The 19,307-nt window shown below is 31.6% G+C and overlaps 1 protein-coding gene across 1 annotated transcript in view; it reads right to left on the reverse strand.

The window, feature by feature from the left end:
- Positions 1 to 5,145: 5,145 nt before the first annotated feature.
- Positions 5,146 to 19,307, reverse strand: part of LOC134704843 (galanin receptor type 1-like) — a 51,627-nt gene continuing 37,465 nt past the window's right edge. Inside the window, exons 2-4 of the mRNA XM_063563625.1 lie at positions 8,312 to 8,447; positions 6,740 to 6,954; positions 5,146 to 5,733 (exon numbers count right to left, since the gene is read on the reverse strand). Of these exons, the coding sequence (XP_063419695.1) occupies positions 5,266 to 5,733; positions 6,740 to 6,954; positions 8,312 to 8,447 (819 nt within the window). The 3' untranslated portion in view covers positions 5,146 to 5,265. The remainder of the gene's footprint in view (positions 5,734 to 6,739; positions 6,955 to 8,311; positions 8,448 to 19,307) is intronic.

Here is a 19,307-nt window from a genome sequence, read left to right on the forward strand (position 1 = left end):
TAGCGTTATCTAACAACATAAAACAAGAACTATCAAATTATTTCATGAACATTCATAAGGGGCATAATTCCCATTACACAATAAGATTGTCTATGAAAGACAAATTAGTTTGAACAATTCCAAATGTAAAACTGATATTTATTTCATATCATAATTTTTTCCAAAGACATATACAACTGCGATCGGATATTGTAGCCATATGACTCGATATAAAGTAAAATGAGCAGTTTATTTCGGAGGAACGGAGTCAAATATAAAACATGTTGGCTTTGAGCGTTCCTGATGAAGGTATATCCAGAAAAGCGCTTCGGACGCATTAAATTATGTAACGTGTTGCTTCCAAATTTTTACAAATCTAAGAAATTATAATGAATGCTTTTATCCTTGATTGAGTGTGGAATTGCGAGTGTGGCACGCCAAAAAAATTAAATAACATAGACCCAAACTTGATGGAATTTCAAAACGGTCCATAATAAAAGCACGAGCCCTTTATCCATTGGACGCTTCTGTCTCTTTTTGTTTGGAGTGAATTTTGGTTATGTTTTAAGCATTGTGAATCTTAGAAATGCAGTATAGGGATTCCAGTAAGCAACATTCGTCTGTTTTAAGGGAATATTGAACAGAAATTCAGAGCTCGTGAAAATATTCAACTAAGAACCTCCTACTGCCTTTTCAGAGATATGTTAAAAATTATAAAAATTCGTTTAAAAAAAAAGATGGCAGATGTAATTAAAAGATATGTGGTATTGAAATGTGAATAGGTAAGACAAAACGAATCGCTAATAAATGTGATCATGTAATGGAGTAGGCAAAAGTTTTGTTTTCGAGAATGTTTTGTAGGAGTTGTTATTCATAAAAGTGCAGTACTTACCAGCCATTCAGGATTCAAACATGATAACCTTTTTAATGAAGACAACAGTAGTTTACTGATGCTTAAATCTCAACAATTGACCAAGAATACAAAACAAGTCACAAACCAAAAACAACATCAGGATCACATCAAACTTTAAAAGTAGCGATACAAGGTGCGTCACACCGTCCAAGAGTACAAACAAAGTAACAAAACAAAAACAACATCAGGATCACATCAAACTTTAAAAGTAGCGATACAAGGTGCGTCACACCGTCCAAGAGTACAAACAAAGTAACAAAACAAAAACAACATCAGGATCACATCAAACTTTAAAAGTAGCGATACAAGGTGCGTCACACCGTCCAAGAGTACAAACAAAGTAACAAAACAAAAACAACATCAGGATCACATCAAACTTTAAAAGTAGCGATACAAGGTGCGTCACACCGTCCAAGAGTACAAACAAAGTAACAAAACAAAAACAACATCAGGATCACATCAAACTTTAAAAGTAGCGATACCAGGTGCGTCACATACTATGCACACTTCACCTTCCATTCAAATGGACACTTAATCAAAATGTCACAATCAGTAAAAGTTAAATAACAAATGGTTTAAGACGACAGCAACATAATCAAGATGAGACACTGACATATTGCTTCTGTCAACCATTTTCAGACGTACTTTTAGTTTCAACTGTTTTAGCACATACATAACATGCATACAACTATGTAACAGGTGTATTTGTATAAAAAAAAAAGTCATAACATCTACGTCATTAAGTCTCAAGTGGATAGTTATCGCATTGACAAACATACCATATCTCCTATTTTTATAAATACCTGACAGTTCTACATGAGTTTTAGATTTCTATGATGATGTAACAATAAATCTGATGTTGAATAATAGGAAGACGAAAATAACCCTGGAGTGTTGATTTAAAATATATATTGTACAAAATTGAGAATATCAAACAGACAGAACAATAATATTTCAAATTGTAGCTTCTTGTTTTGGTTATCAAATTGTAGCTTCTTGTTTTGGTTATCAAATTGTAGCTTCTTGTTTTGGTTATCTAATTGTAGCTTCTTGTTTTGGTTATCAAATTGTAGCTTCTTGTTTTGGTTATCAAATTGTAGCTTCTTGTTTTGGTTATCAAATTGTAGCTTCTTGTTTTAGTTATCTAATTGTAGCTTCTTGTTTTAGTTATCTAATTGTAGCTTCTTGTTTTGGTTATCAAATTGTAGCTTCTTGTTTTGGTTATCAAATTGTAGCTTCTTGTTTTGGTTATCAAATTGTAGCTTCTTGTTTTGGTTATCAAATTGACTTAGTTGTCAATCTTAAAAATTTGTGTTGTAAATGTATGTGTGTTTTTAAAGCCATACATGTATTATGCTTGACAAAACTTTGAATGGTTACTTTCCAAAATGTTTTGTTTCTATCAATTTTCTCGTTCAGAACAAACCATTCTAACAAACTATTTTCCTTCCCTTTTTATAGTCCAATTTAACTTAATGAGGTAAATCTAACAGCTTGAAGAATAGGAAAACATATATACAAAAGTAGACGTAAAGGAATCGTCAATGAAAGTGAAGACAAAAGTAAAATCACAAAAATACTAGACTCCGAGGAAAATTCAAAACGGAAAGTCTCTAATCAAATGGCAAAATCAAAAGCTCAAACACACCAAACGAAAAGACAAAAGCAGCATCAGATATCTAGTTATTGTAGTATGGTCAACAAATTATAAGCCTTGTGTATATTTGATGAGTTTATATCATATTCTCCGCTCTAAGTATATGATTTACTGTCTTATCTTATTTTGATTACTAATATAATACGTCGTATGTCTTTTGTTTCCGTACGATCACCCCAACGAAAGCAGTCTAGCTTACGTGTTACCTTGACCTTTAGTGCTCATTAGCATATAAAACGTAGCATTAATATGTTGTATCTGCCAGAAAACAAGGTTGAATCCACCATTAATTTCTTAAAAAGTCAGGAATATTGGAGTTTTTATGTTCCTATGTATGTTAACGTTTGATTTAGTTGTAGTTCAGTGTTTCTGCTGTTATCTTTAAGTAAATGTGTTTCCCATGGGATTTTTTCTTATACCCGGATTTGCGTTTTCTTAAAGCAGCATAATACAAAGCCAGGGCTAAAAATAAAAAGACAAACAGACAAATGATAGTACACAAGATACAACATAGAACACTAAAGACTAAGCAACACAAACCTCACCAAAAACTGGGGGTGATCTTATGTACTAATATATGATACATTTACTTTAAATTTTAATACAGATAATCAGATGCTACCACTGAAGCGAGTGTTATATGATATTGGAACAGGAGTTTTGCTGTTTTACATATTGCAAAATTTGAAGAGTGCAGAAATATTTTATTGCACGAGACTCGGATTAAACATGTGTTTTCAAAAGATTTTTAAACGATATGGTGACAATATTTTAAACTTAACTGTAAAAATGCGTGATCTTTATATGTTACATCATCAGGTATGTTCAACTATTTTTTATGACGCCACAACACGATCTTCAAAGAATAGCAAAAAACATTTGACGCCATACTTGAATTTGACAAGAAAAGAACTGAGATCAAACAAACCACACACTCATTGTAAAAAGATAATACACCGATTGGTTTAAATCTATAGAAAGACATATAGAAGATATATCATGTTATCAATATACGGGTATTTAATAGCTGACTATGCAGTATGGCCTTTGCCCATAGTTGAAGACCGTATGGTGACCTCTAGTTGCTAATTTTAGTGTTATTTGGTCTCTTGTGAATTGTGGTCTGATTGGCAATTATGCCATTATATTTTTTGAATATATGTCTTGACATATATTCAAAAAATGTACAAAAGAGGCCAGAGGGTGCTGTTTTTCATTCATTCTCGATTCAAAAAAAATATTCCAAACCCCATGGTTTTTCACTGGAATATATTCGTCCAAAGCTGTCAAGTTTATTCCCTTTAGTCTTTACAAAACCAAACAACATAGCGAATTTGCACTGTGTACATCCATACAAATGGTACCAGACGCTACAAATGTGTTGTTTATGATATGATATGTCGTTACAGATGTACTAAAACACTAAAAAGTATACACCAAAGAACGATAGATTAGTATGCTAGAGTCCGTAAAAACATGTAGATATGATAAGATTGAGCATGGATATAGGGCATGTGTCAAAGACACATCATTACCGAGCAAAGAGCAGAAAACACATAAATACCTTTAAGTTTCAGTTTAATCCAATTGAACCTTATTGTAAAATGGTAATTGATTCAAAGGATGTTATCTATATGTACAACCAGAGTAATAGACATGAACAAGAAGAAAATGTGATAATGTCTCAAATAACGGTTTTGAAGATAAAAACTCTGTGTCAATCAATATATACTTGTAGAGAAAAAAATTAACACAACACGTTTTTCGGAGGCGCTTTTGCGGTTTTAACTTTATCAGGAATGCTCAAAGAGAGATATTTCAAAGCCAGGATGTATAAACAGTTGAAGAATAAAAAGTTGAACTATACAGTTTATTAAACCAGACTTTTAGTTACAATTGAAAATGCCTTATCCACAAAACAATATACAATAGATATAAGAAGATGTGATATGAGTAACAATGAGACAACTCTCAATCAAGCTTTTTAAAAGATTTTTATTTCATAAAACACATGCGAAGTCAGAAAGCATTAATATAAAATGTGAAATTTTCAACATTTTAACGCTACACCTTTAACAAAGTATATAAAACGCACACTGACCATAAAAAACCATACTTATTTATCAATACAAAATTCTCAATTTACCCATATAATTTTACCGATACACTTATCACATTGTGAATAAATTACTAAAAGTAAGTCGATTTCCCAGAGATTTCAATCATTAGATGATTCATTAAAGCATTATCCTACTAGCAAAACAAAAAATAAAACAAAAGAAAAATGTATTCATCATTTATCGTCTGGCGTGCTGAATAATGTTAATTTTTAGTAAATTGAAAATAATTAACTGTACCCTATCACTTACATGTTTTTTTTATAGAAATAAGAGATTATCAATTTATAATTTGAGCTTATGGACTCACTAACTCACAAATGGAGAAGAATTTGTTCAAACAACTGTGCCAAATTTCTATACTTCTAAACATTCTTACAGTGATGTGTTTCTCTAAAATTTAAATCCGTTTATTCTATTGATAACTTTTGTTTTTAAAAACATTGTTTATCGGATTGAAACTAAGAAAAAAGTTTGAAAATTATAGTAGAGTTATACATATATAAAAAAACATTTGTAGTTTGAACACGTATCTTTTACAGTTTACAACTGTTTTAATATCTCACTGAATGTATGTAGCACCAATATTCTCATGTCTCTTAAAGCAAACTGGTTTCCTGTAATTTCTGAAGTTGAATGTGGTTACAGTTTTCCTCAACGTGGTCATTATCGTTGTCATCTGCTCCTGCTTGAATTGCTTGATCCACCATGTTGGTAGTCCGGGTATGTTCCATCTCTTCAATAATATTTCGCATACAAGGGAACCAGTAGCTGAGTGATGGGAATGTTTTAACGAACGACTTTTTAAAGCGGTCATTTAAAAACGCATAAATGAATGGATTTACACATGAATTTGCGTATGATAATGTGTGTGCTAAGACTTTGATAATAAACATAGGTTCGGTTCTAGGGAATTCGGGATAAAGTTTGGTATAAATATTGATAACGTGACTCGGAAACCAGAATGTAGCAAACAACAATATTATGATTGCTACCATACGCGTCATACGCTTCTTTCTTCTTGTTTGTGTTTCACTTGTTACTGCTGAGTTTATGGATCTTTCTGTCTGAAAAAATTAACTTAGTGTAAATATAAAAATAATCGTTACCTGTATGTTTTAAAAGGTTAATATTGCATGTGTATCGATATTCTACTGGAATAGTTGTTCTTAGTAAAGGTCATATATACATACCCCATGTGATTTAGGTAATTGTCATTTACAACACTTTAATTTTAGTATATTTTTACCCTTTTAAAGCCATCAAATATTTTTTTTTTCCAAAACTGATTAATTTCTAGCCTCAAATATATACTAATGTATGCAATGATAATAAAACTTATTTTTCAAATATTTCATCAACATGCGTTCATCTCGACTGTTGAGGGACGGTATATAGGTTCAATCACCGGTATGATAATAAAAAAACACTTTAAGGTGGTACCCAACACCTTGACTTAAATTTATTTGGCTCGTTTAATTTTCATAAAATTTTTACAAAATATTTACTTTGACCCTTTGACAAAAATATGAAAATTTCCCAAAATTTGAACCAAGCGTTTTATCAGAAAAATTACACTGGTTATATAGCAGTTTGACAAACACTAATTTTGATCATTGAGAAGCTTTACATTGCCTTCACAATGCAATGTAATTAAAACGTTTAGCTGATATTACAGAGTTATCTCCCTGTAGTGTTAGGTACCACCTTAACGTAGAATTACGTTTTTCACTTATAAAGGACTAGAGATCAGACAGGTTGTCTCCGAGACAGAATATTGCTTTGGAGATGATGCCATTTCTAGGCAATCGTATGCTATCTTGTGAGTTACCATGTGAGAATACAACGTCGTATATTGATCGACTGGAAAGCAGAGCTATGTTTTCTCTGTCGTATTGATATGTTTTATACTAAATATTGATGAAAGATTACATGTTTATCCACAAATATAGAAAGTATTCTCGAGGAGGAAAAATGTAGCTACGAAGTACAACATATGCAGCATACACATATTTTAACTTGGAAAAGAAACACATCAGATAAAAGTGTTATTGTTTAATGTACTGTACAAACCTTTCGTCTGTAGCCTCTCCATAAATTGCGAAGAATCTGATAATAGCATATAACAATGATGGTTAATGGTAAGACGTAGTTAGTCCCTGTGACTGTTATGAGAATTACTTTCCCCAGTGTCTCGTCTGGCCATGCTTCCTGACAATATGTATGATCTTCTTCTTCAGTGACAGTTTTGTGGTATAGAGCAAATGGAACAGATATGAAAAAGGCAACTACAAATATAAATACTGAGTGTTATTATATGTCGTCAGTAAGTACCTATTTATTCTGTTGATGTTATTAATTTGCTGTTATTTTGTTGTTGTGGTAGCATAAAAAGCCATTTAAACGAATGTTGTCATTTAAATAGTTTTTTTTATGTTATATTTATAAACTTTTATATTCAATTTCTATACAAGGGTAGACAAATATACTGTCTAATAGATACATATCAACATAAATAGTCAACTAGTAACACTTACGGTGCATATTTACTGCACAAAGAAAAATCACAAAAATACGTACTGAACTCCGAGGAAAATTCAAAACGAAAAGTCCATAATCCAATGTCAAAATCACAAGCTCAAACTCATCAAACGAATGGATAACAAATGTCACCTATTTCTGTCAAAGGTACCTGGCTTATTTTAGATGCATGATTTACTATAAATTGTTAGTAGCTTTGAACTAGGTGTCAGTAACTGTAAATAATCTCTGATTTGTATTTAGTGTCTTTTTGTAGTTGGGATGTTCCCGGCCACGTCCACTCTGTGAAGTATTTGTATCCACCTGATGACAATTTTTTTCAACTATAGTTCGTTCTTATGATGTACTGATACACCCCTGTCCCATGAGGGTTGGGACCCGCTAACATGTTAAACCCCGCCACATTCTGTATGTATGTGCCAGTCCCAAGACTGGATACTGCAATTCAGAGGTTGTCGTTTGTGGATGTGTTGCATATTGTTTTTCGCTTATTTTTTTGTGCATCAATAAGGCTGTGAGATTTCTCGTTTCCGTGCGTGGACCTATAGTAGTTAATTTTGTGTCATTCGGTCTCATTGACAATCTTAACACGTCTTCTTTTTCACATTATAATTAGATACGCCAGACACCTGTTTCATCTAAACAAGATTCATCAGGTCAAAATAGTTAAAACGCCAAACAGGTATAAAGTTGCAGACCATTGACGTTCTGAAATTCCGTAAAAACTTGTGCCAAAGAAGGCTACGGTAATCTTTGCTTGGGATAAGAAAATCATAAGTATTTTGAATAGTTCTTACTTTTGCAAACACTTAAATACAAAGAAATATGTAACAAAAAAACACAAAAGGCATATAGAAAAAGCACACTGAAAGACAAGAATACAAGAATTGACAAACACTTACACAAGGACGGGATGTACAAGCACAGATTTAAGTCATATGTAACAAACGAACAACAAATATCACAGACAGCAACTATCAACAATAAATATATACCATCAATTACACAATTCTATTCATACAGATATACAAGAATTGTGATCATATCCTTTTATTTCTCCGAACAAGCCCATGCAAAGATATAGGTAATTGAAGTTAAACTTACCTGCCCATACAAAGATACAGGTAATTGTAGATATCTTTCTATTTCTCCAATTCATCGAACTTAATGGATGAACGATGGCATGGTATCGATCAATCGTCATGGCTGTCAGAGTAAAAGATGTTGCATGTAAGGTCACCTGTAAAACAAAGGTTATTTTTAGAATTCATGTATTGACATTGAAAGCAAAGGGAAAGTAGTGCATTTGGGACTATAGCATTTCATAAGTCAAAGAAAGCAATGCACCATATTGAGTACTTTAAACAACCAAAAAAATGTCAAAGTTAAACAATAATCTAGGTCACATTGTACAAAAGGAAAAGATAGAACAAAACTATCCAAAATATTTCATATTATCTCTCCGTCTGTATATCATGTTCCAATGATATGTATACTTCATCTGGTAAAACTCAATCTATTTTTTATAGTTTTTTTGGGACGTTACTCATAAAAAAGCATACTTTTATTTACAGGCCATATATAGCAAACAAACAAAAAAAACGCTATAGAAAAAACAGTATATCATAAGTGACATAGTTTTTCAACTTGAAATAAAAAAAGATGATTTGGTATGGTTGAATATACCATGAAGTTGTGTATTTTTATTGATACGATTTTGTATTTATGGGGGAATTATATGTAATAAACAAAATGCATGAATACTTTTTTAAGACGATATAAGGTTTTCATAGATTAGTTTGAATTAAATGTTTCGATCGACTGTTGGGAGACAAAGGTATTTACATTAAAGCTAACAGCAAGTTGTGATGTCGCTTCATATCTTAACTACATAAATGACAGTCAGTGTGATTAATACTATAAATTGAAAGTGCTTCGAGATCCGTTCATCTATAATTTTCCGTCATACTAATGTTTTGGTAGACCGATTTATTCTGTCTTCATACTGATAATGATTATTTGGCTAAACTTCCAGCACAAATCAAGATGTGAAATTTAAAGTTACGTCATTAATGGTCCTTAACCAACAATTTATCTATTAATCTTCAGACATTTTTCCATAATTGATTTATACTTTCATTTTTATCTTTTTAATGAGATTTCAATCTGATATAAAGTTGTAACGCCGACTAAGTTATAGAAATGTTTATTGTATTGTTAAGTTTTCTCGACCAATATCGTCAAATCAGCACCATCATTGTTTTAGTACACTTCATTACGGAGTGTCAATTACGGTATTCCGTTGCATCTTATCAGTGCCATGGAAAACTTATTTACCCGAGTTTTGACAAGTGTCATCGAGTTTTATAACATTCCAATTACTGAAAGCATATAATTACAATGAGATTTCAAAATCTTAAATACGATAACAGCGTCATACTCGATTAATGACATAGCTAAGGATATAAAATGATGTCGTGACATAAATTTAACGTATTAAGATTATCAATATGCACACGACTGGTATTTCGTAATTATTTTAATAGGTTAATAGTTGATGAAAACAAATCAATAAGTTATGGAACCTTAACAAAACTTGAAAACAAAATGTGTGTACTGCAAAAGAAATCTACTGACACGACGAAACGAACCCTTCAATTGATAATAATGTACTGACACATTAGCATATTGTAAAATCTAAATCACAGGCAAATGATGTGACGATTGACCTTGGGCCTGACTGTTACCATAGATTACCTTAGCCGTATTTGGCACACCTTTTTGTAATTTTTGATCCTCATTACTCTTCAACTTTGTACTTGTTTGGCTTAATAAATATTTTGATATGAGCGTCACTGATGAGTCTTTTGCAGACGAAACGCGCGTCTGGCGTACTTAATTAGAATCCTGGTACCTCTTATAGCTATTATCAGTAGGTCTAATAGACAGATGAAAAATTTAGGTATTGAATGTTGCCAGCATGACTTGTGGACAAACGAAAAATTATGAAAACTTACTGTTCAACACAGAATGAATCTCGAGGAATATCTCGTCAGCAGCAGGCTATTAAACATCCAATGTATCAAGTGAGAGGTTTAGCGCTTTAAAACCAAGTTTAATCGACCATTTCCAACATTTGAAAATGCCTGTACCAAGTCAGGAACATAACATATGTTGTCTTTTTGCCGTTGGTGTGTTTTGTCATTTGATTTTGCCATTTGGTTATGGACTTTCCGATTAGATTTTCCTCTGAGTTCAGTATTTTTGTGATTTCACTTTTTTCTAAGAAACTGACTGTTTACCAGTATTACTACTATCAAGTGCATATAACTGAGTTACTGAGTATTCATCATCATAAATAACTTAACTCAAGTCATATGTGTATCGTTTGTTTACTTGTGTCTCTCGTCTCTCTTTAATTATTGCTAGTTCATTGAATGCTGTGCACATCCAGTCAATATGAATAGGTCACTGCACTTTGGACACGGAAATCGAGAAAGCATTTCGTTATTTTGAATGAAGGAATATGCTATCATCGGGAAAATCAGATAGATACTCATTGACAAAAATTCTTGAGGCTTCTTATAGGTCGTTTTTCTATTTACCCTTGTGATCAATATGAACGGGGGAATGGCAGACACTACTATTTATCTCAGCACTATTCATTTGACGATTTTTTGCTATCTTCATTATTAAAGTTTACAAAACACACATCAATGAATTTCAATTCAATAAAATTAAAAAGATCAATTAAATTCGATTTATTTTATAGTGAGGACTAAAAATGCGAAAGGTATTGCCAAATACAGTTGGAATAATCATTAATTTCTTATAGATAATAAAAAAGCTGTCAGATATTTATCACATAATCTCATTTCCGCCTACCTCGTTTTAAAAAAAGAATATTCATATATGCATATATAAAAGAAACTTTTGTACTATACAGTATAGATAGCTGACTATGATGTATGGGGTTTGCTCATTGTTGATGGACGTACGGTGACCTTTATTTGTTAATGTCTGTGTCATTTTGGTCCTTTGTGGATAGTTGTCTCATTGGCAATCATACCAAATCTTCATTTTTTATATTATAGAATTGAGAAAGGTATTTGGGAATGTGTCAAAGCGACATCAACCCGACCATAGAACAGACAACAGCCGAAGGCTACCAATGGGCCTTCAATGAAGCGAAAAACTCTCGCGCCTGTAGGCGTCCTTCAGCTGGTTCCAGTGATACTGGACGTCATATAAAAACGTAAAATTACACACTAAAATCTAAAATTAAAAATCATACAAGACTAAAAAAGGCCAGAGGCTCCTGACTTGCAAATGCTGCGGGGTCAAACATGTCTATGCGATCTGTACCCTCCCCTATGCCTCTAACCAATGTAGAAAAGTAAATTAGTTTACATTAGCCACGAGCATCACTGAAGATACATGTATTGTCGAAATACGCATCTAGTGCAGAAGAATAGATACCGTTAATGTTATTACTGTTAGTCCCCGAGGGTATCACCATCCCAGTACCTAGTACTCCGGTACTGGCATGAAAATATTTTTTGTGTTAATAAATTTGCTGTTACAAAATGTTTAAAGCTATTATAAATTAAGGAATGTTTCTCCCTCATGAAAAGCTCTGATTCCTTTCACGGATTTGGCTATACTTTTTAGAACTTTTGGATTGTACCTTTTCATCTTTTATATAAGCTTTGGATTTTACATATTTTGACCAACGAGCATCACTGAAAAGCCATGTATTTTCAAAATGCTCATCTGGTGCAAAAAAAATGGTATGTATGTAGACATTATTTACTTGTTTATACCATTATTCTATTCTTGAACTTTTTCAATGTTGTTATTTTCCAAGAAACAATTTGCCTTCATCTTTTAAACGTGTGTACATTTTTGTTACGGGTAATTGAGCGTAACACATAAGATAAACTGAACTTGGAAAACATTATGGAATTTGGAGCCCGAAATATTTTTCGACTTCGTAATTTGTTTTGCCTTTTTAAATTTCAGGATTCGATCGTCACAAATGAGTCTTTCTTTAGCGAAACGCAGGTCATGCGGATAGAATTTTAAGACGGGTATACATGATGATTTTGTTTTTTACATTAACTGTTCATGAATGCAATATCAATTGCCTACATTTTTTACCATTGCTCATAACGATGTACTTAAATAAATAATAAATCCGTGATTTATCACTTATATGTTGATTATTTAATTGTATTCGATACTTATCCATGCATTTAACATATGGAGGTTGTCACAAAAAATAATAGTGACAAAAAGCAAAGTGCAATCAAGTTAACACGATCTACCGTTTTATAGTGATGACTAGTTTATTCTTATTTCTCCTTTGTGATCTATAATTAACACCACTAAATGGAGAATTCTAGTTAGTTATTGAATATCACATACATTTTTTTATTGTGGCATGACCTTTTATCGGTATTTCATGTAGAACAAATTGCAATATAAGATAATGATACAGCTCCAGTATCTTTCAGACAGTACATTGTATGCCTGTCATTATGGTCATACATATGTTGGTAACCTTTAAATGCGGTAATTGCTGGTACGCTTAATCAGATGGAAACCATAGCGAGAAATTATTATATTGTTATAAAACAGAAATACAATGTATGTTGTTAGCAGGAAAAGTACAAATCACAACTAGCTTTTTTCAGTGCATTCATTTAAATAACATACATAGGATAACTTGAATGTATGCATATCGTCAATTTTATGCAAGTTGTCTCATATATTTCACTTTTGGGTCTGATTGCAATATATCTTTTAATTCGAAATTATGAAAAAAAATATTTCAAACCAACCATTTATAAAATTCTTTGTTTAAATTTTGTCTTTATATCAGCAATGTTTAGTCAATGTGGTATTACTTTGGGCAACGATTATCGTTCATACATAGCTTTTATCAACATCAACATTTGAGAATCAATTCTCATTCTAAGCTAGGTCACCATTTTGAATAATCAGGAGTCTCCGTAATATTTTGATTATGTTTGTAATTTATGCTTTATAAAAATAAACTTATCATAGATACAAGGATTTAATTCGTGTTCACTTAAGACGCGCGTTTCGACTACAAATGACTTATCATTTACCTCGAATCGAAAAAATGTAAAAAAGCAAAATAAAGTACGAAGCAGAAGAGCATTGATAGGCAAACTTCCTAAACGTTTTGCCAAATACAGCTACGGTAATCTATTCCTAAGGTAGAAAAAGTCTATGTATTTCATAAATCAAAAGCTTTGTAAATATGATCATATCAATGATAATTTATGTCAGCACAAGAGTACTGACTACTGGGCTGGTGATACCATCGGAAAATTTAAACTCCACCAGCAGTGGCATCGACACAGTAGTTGTAAATCATCATAGATACTAAGATTAAATTTTGTATTTACACTAGACGCACGTAAGACTCAATTTGAATATTCAAACAAAGAGTTGAAATACCAAAAATGACACTGCAATTGCATAAACACTGAAATCGTCATAGATACTAAGATTAATTTTTGTATTTACACTAGACGCACAAAAGACTCAATTTGAATATTCAAACAAAGGTTGAAATACCAAAAATGACACTGCAATTGCATAAACACTGAAATCGACAAAAAGACAAAACAACAGCTTACAAATACAACAGAGAAAAATGCAGACTAAATAAACTCATCATAGATACCAAGACTAAGTGTAGTATATAAGCCAGACGCGCGTTTCGTCTACAAAAGACTCATCAGTGACGCTCGAATCCAAAAACGTTTAAAAGACCAAATAAAGTACGAAGTTGAAGAGCATTGAGGATCAAGTCAGGAATATGACAGTTGTTATCCATTCGTTTGATGTGTTTGGACTTTTGATTTTGCCTTTTGATTTTGGATTTCCCTTTTTGAATTTTCCTCGGAGTTCGGTATTTTTGTGTTTTTACTTTTTCCTAAACGATTTGCCAAATACTGCTGAGGTAAGCTATGCCTGAGGTAGAAAAGCCTTAGTATTTCAAAAAATTCAAAAATTTGTAAACAGTAAATTTATGAATATAACCATATCAATGACTATTCATGTCAGCACAAAAAAAGTGTTGACTACTGGGCTTGTGATACCCTCGGGGAAATAAATCTCCACCAGCAGTGGCATCGACCCAGTGGTTGTAAATAAGCAAAAGGTGTTCATTAAGAGAAAACAGACTGCTCCACATGTATATGTGTCAACCATTGCGACGTTCGTATACAGACCCGGTGATAAGTCTTATTTGGTAGTGCACATACAGTCGTGTAACACATGCTCCCCAAACAGTTCTTACCTACTCTTGATTTCGTTTGTCAAATATTCGAACGTATGATTGCAGTTTCACTACCAAAAAACTCATGGTATTATATCTTCCTTGAATGCAATTCTCTTTCAAGAAAATCCAAATAAGAAAGACATGCTCTAGATAATTATATCTGAATATATCAACTCCGTATACAGGCGCTACTGGAATGTTGCTAAATAAAAAGAAAACGTTCCTAGTTGGCAATTAGCAAAACTGTCTTTTATCTTTTATCGAAAAGTTTTGTTCTCAACCGACTTTTTCTGTCAATTCTCAATGTGATTCAACATATGAGGCCGACTTATCTGCATCCATTGTTTTATTTATTTCATTTATTTCAGGTTGCATTCGTTTTAGTTTGAATCATGTTTTAAGGTTAAATCAACTATATAACATACACATAATGGAGAATTCTAGCTAGGTGCTTTTGTATGTAGTCAGCTTCAATAATGTATAAGGATCAGTCGGCAGAAAGATGAAAATTAAAAATGTCGATTGGTTTTTTAAAAGACGTCCTCCACAAGTAATGTATATGTTGCCAATAAATAAATAAGACATTTTCCTCATGATACATGTAGAGAAGAGTTTGTATGAATTATACTATTTGATAACAATGTATTCCTACTAAGGAAAAGGTTATTGTATCTTCATTGGCCGTTCAATGTGTGCTGTAATATCATATTGTTATGAAGAGTAGACTTTACGTCGTAACATAGCTTATATGTATGTACGTATTTACAGTCTGTTAATATGTTGTGTACATAAAGTCGACTTCGTCTGGTTTAACGAGTGACATGATATAAGTTAAATGGTAAAACACTGGGAATAGGTTGACCGGTACTAGACGCCTTTTTCTACAAATCACTCGTGACATGTTTTGTTCTAACTAAGAACTACCACAACAGTCGTCTAATATGTCTATTAATAGATTTCTCCTTTAACCATTTCTGACATTTAACCGATTTCTCCTTTAACCATTTCTGACATTTTGACTGAGTGTGGACTCGAATACCGGGTGATGCATGAATACCTTTATATCGTGATTTGTCTTCTTAATGGAACTATTAGTTATGACCATCGACACTATACTGTTGTCGTATTGTAAAATCATAGCCTTTGTTTATACCAATTTAATTTGTAGCTGATTATGAGACGAGGTCAGTGCCAGCATGGGTTAGTGCAAAATACGTCAATTATGAAATAGACAAGAAAACAAATCAACAGCTAAAAAAACACTTGCAAAAATGACTAGCATACGTTTTAGATATAAGGAAATACGGATACTTTTAAAATCAAATACCCACCAATCACCCTATCTCAAACCTACTGAAATCTTATCATATGGAAAGTCGAACTTGTTAATTTAGTTTAAACATATTTCATTGTTCAAAATGACAAAAGGATCAGACACAAGTTTTACAACTTAGTAACGTCTTCTCCAAAAGTCGAACTTGTTATTGCTATAAGTAACTTTATAAAGGACAGAAGTATGTAAAAATGAAAAGGTTAAATTCATCAATAGAATCGTAAATGGGAATATACAGTATGAATATATTAATCAGAAGGGTACAGTTATGTCATATTGGAACATCATTAAAACTGTATGAAACTTGTTCAAAAATACAAACTTTCTTTTTATCAGAAAAATAGGTGTGTTTTATCATTAATTACTTCAATTTAACTATTTAAAAAAACACCTTACAGGTAATTATTATAAGTTTATAACGACAAGTTACGTTCAAATAGAAATATCTCTATTATCATTCAATTATTTGAATTTATGATAATAAGTCCCTCTAGTTTTTAAAGCAAGAGCGTATTCAGACACACACAAAAAAATGTTTTAGTTGAAGATTTATTGGTTGCAAGTGTGATTTTCGTTTTCTTTATTATGTCAAAAGAACAGATCAATCAGGATGCATTCAATTATTAAGGTTTAAGAATTTGATTTGTTTTAAGAGGTTATAGTTCATAATGATTTTCTTTTATGTGGTGTTAAACACGACGCATTGGCTCACACCAAACAGCAAGCTACAAAGGGCACCAAAAATGACTCATGTAAAACCATTCATTCGGGAAAACCAACGGTCTAATCTATATAAAAAAAAGAGATTGGAGAAACAGTTATGAACTACAACTACAACTAAGGTTTTGCTTTTTTCCTGAATTGGTCTCTTCCTGATCGGTAATTATAGTTTATAGATTAATTGATTAAAGTCATACGTTATATATTACTTTCTCATATTTTACTGGATGGATATGTGTATCTTATCGTTTTCTTATTGATAAATTTCAAAAGACTATTGCAAGTTATTGGTATTACGTGATGATTTTTTTTCAAGTGATAGTCGTATAAAAATAAGTATCGGGTGGAAATCAATGTGTAATTATATGCACAAGAACCTACGTGTTATCGTGATAACTAGAATAATTTGATTTATCAATTATAAACTATCAGTTACGATACTTAATACAGATATCTAGTTTGTTATAGATTTATCGCATATGAATGCCAAAAGCTGTTAAGTTATAAACTTAATGATGAATTATATATTTACACTGTCTGTTATTTAATACATTGATTAACTGCTCACCCAGCTATGCCTATGATCGGAAACAATAAAGATCTTTTTGTTGGCGTGTACAAGCATTTATAGTTTTTTCTACAAAACAATAAAATGACCAAAAAAAACGAACTCCAAAAAAAATTAAAACCGGAAATCTCTTATCAATGCCAATATCAAAAGATCAAACACATCAAACGAATGGAAACCAACTTTCATATTCCTGACTTGATTTAGTCTTATGCTCTAAGCAAAATAAGTACAGTTTTCATATCCATATAAAAAAGAGAAGATCGGGTATGATTGTCAATGAAACAACTTTTCACCAGAGTAGAAATGAAATCAAAGTAACAAAATGAATGCAACCGTACAACCTTCTACAATGGAAAACACATACCTTATAGTCGGGTACAAAGGGTAATACGTGTAAGAAAACCAGACAAACAATAGTTCGCTAAACACAATATAGAAAATTAAAGACTGATAAAAAGAAACCCTAACCTAGTTGTGAATATGATTAATGATGGTATACGGGTTTTTTGTAAATCTTATTTTAGGTCGACTGTGTCGTATCTTTTTTTATTTTCTGTATAGCAAGAAGTTCATATTTATCCATGTGTTCGTAGATAGTAGATGTTTTTGTGTCCTGTTAAATTATTCCTTTTAAAATTGTTATACGATGATGACTGATGTACCCATATTTTGACTATTTTATTAATTGTGACTGTTTATTTAACGCATCATGTAAATGTAGCGGAATTTGATGAGACTGTTATTAAAGTGAGAGGAGTAGCGCTATAGAACCATGTTTAATCCACCATTTTCTACATTTTAAAATGCCTGTACCAAGTCAGTAATATGACAGTTCTTGTCCATTCGTTTTTGATGCGTTTTTTTATTTGATTTTGCCATGTGATTATGGACTTTCCAAATTGATTTTCCTCTGAGTTCAGTATTTTTGTGATTTTACTTTTTTCTATCATAAAGTACATATTAAGAATACGAACTGTGTTTATTGATACGTATTTTTCCCCATTTCCCTTATTAATCGTTTAGCATACTGGGAAATAATAAATATGGACATATGAATCTGAAGTCAATAACTGTTATTTATTCAAAATATGTTGCGTTTTATCCAATTAATTTTCTTAGTTACATGCATTCATCTTCACCAAAATGATTAAAATATATTAGTAAAACGAATTAATGTCAATAAAGATACTGCTTATTTCGTTAACTAGATTTCAATTGCATGTGTCGCCTACACCCTGATTTACAGCAATGCTTGAAGTGAAGTCAAAACTTTATATAAATTCATTTCGATGACAAATAAATTGTTCAATTAACATATTTACCATATTATGTAACATAAAATTGTGTAATATGTTCTTTGTAACTATGTGAATAAATATAATTACTCATTATTGTTTACTCAAATTTCTTCATTGTATAACTCTTTAAAATAGTCAAAATAGAAATAATTACATTTCATGGATAACTATGTCGAAGACGCAATACCATTGAGGTGAAACAAAATTTAAACCAATGCATTATTTACATAGTAAAACTTTTGCTAGAATACAAAAAAATAGATTCAAGTACAAACAAATAGATGAAGTTGTTTTTTTAGATTTTTGAGGACATGTTCTTATAAGAAAGTGATTTAACGATTGATTGGAAAAACTTTTCAAGACATCCTTGTTCTAAAAGTAGATATCTCTTCATTGTCAATCATCCTAATTTTGTTTAACAAGCAGCAGCAAATTTTCTGATTGAGTGTCATTTTATAAAGCAACTTCACAGTGCATATCTTCAAATTAAGTTTAACGAAGTGAATAGATGTATAATTGTGGGAATATTGACACCGTAAAACTGATTTGTGTTGTAATTGACTTGAATGGTAGTGATAAAAAATACATCAGCATCAATCACGAAGGAAGTAAATTACAGGATTAAAAGACAGTGATGTCTGTATGATAAATTGTCAATACAATGTTGGATAACGGGTTTGAACAAGAAAGACAAATGAATGGACAAGATTATATGAACATAACTACTTTCCTTTGTAAATTAAGAAAATCTGAATAAATGAACAATTTCATTTTTCATTTTAACTCTCCTCGAAGAAGGTGCGTTACATTCAAAATATGTATTATATAATCTTTGGTCATTTAAGTACTTAAAATATGAA

Source organism: Mytilus trossulus, chromosome 2 (assembly GCF_036588685.1).
Source record: "Mytilus trossulus isolate FHL-02 chromosome 2, PNRI_Mtr1.1.1.hap1, whole genome shotgun sequence".
NCBI classification, from domain to species: domain Eukaryota; kingdom Metazoa; phylum Mollusca; class Bivalvia; order Mytilida; family Mytilidae; genus Mytilus; species Mytilus trossulus.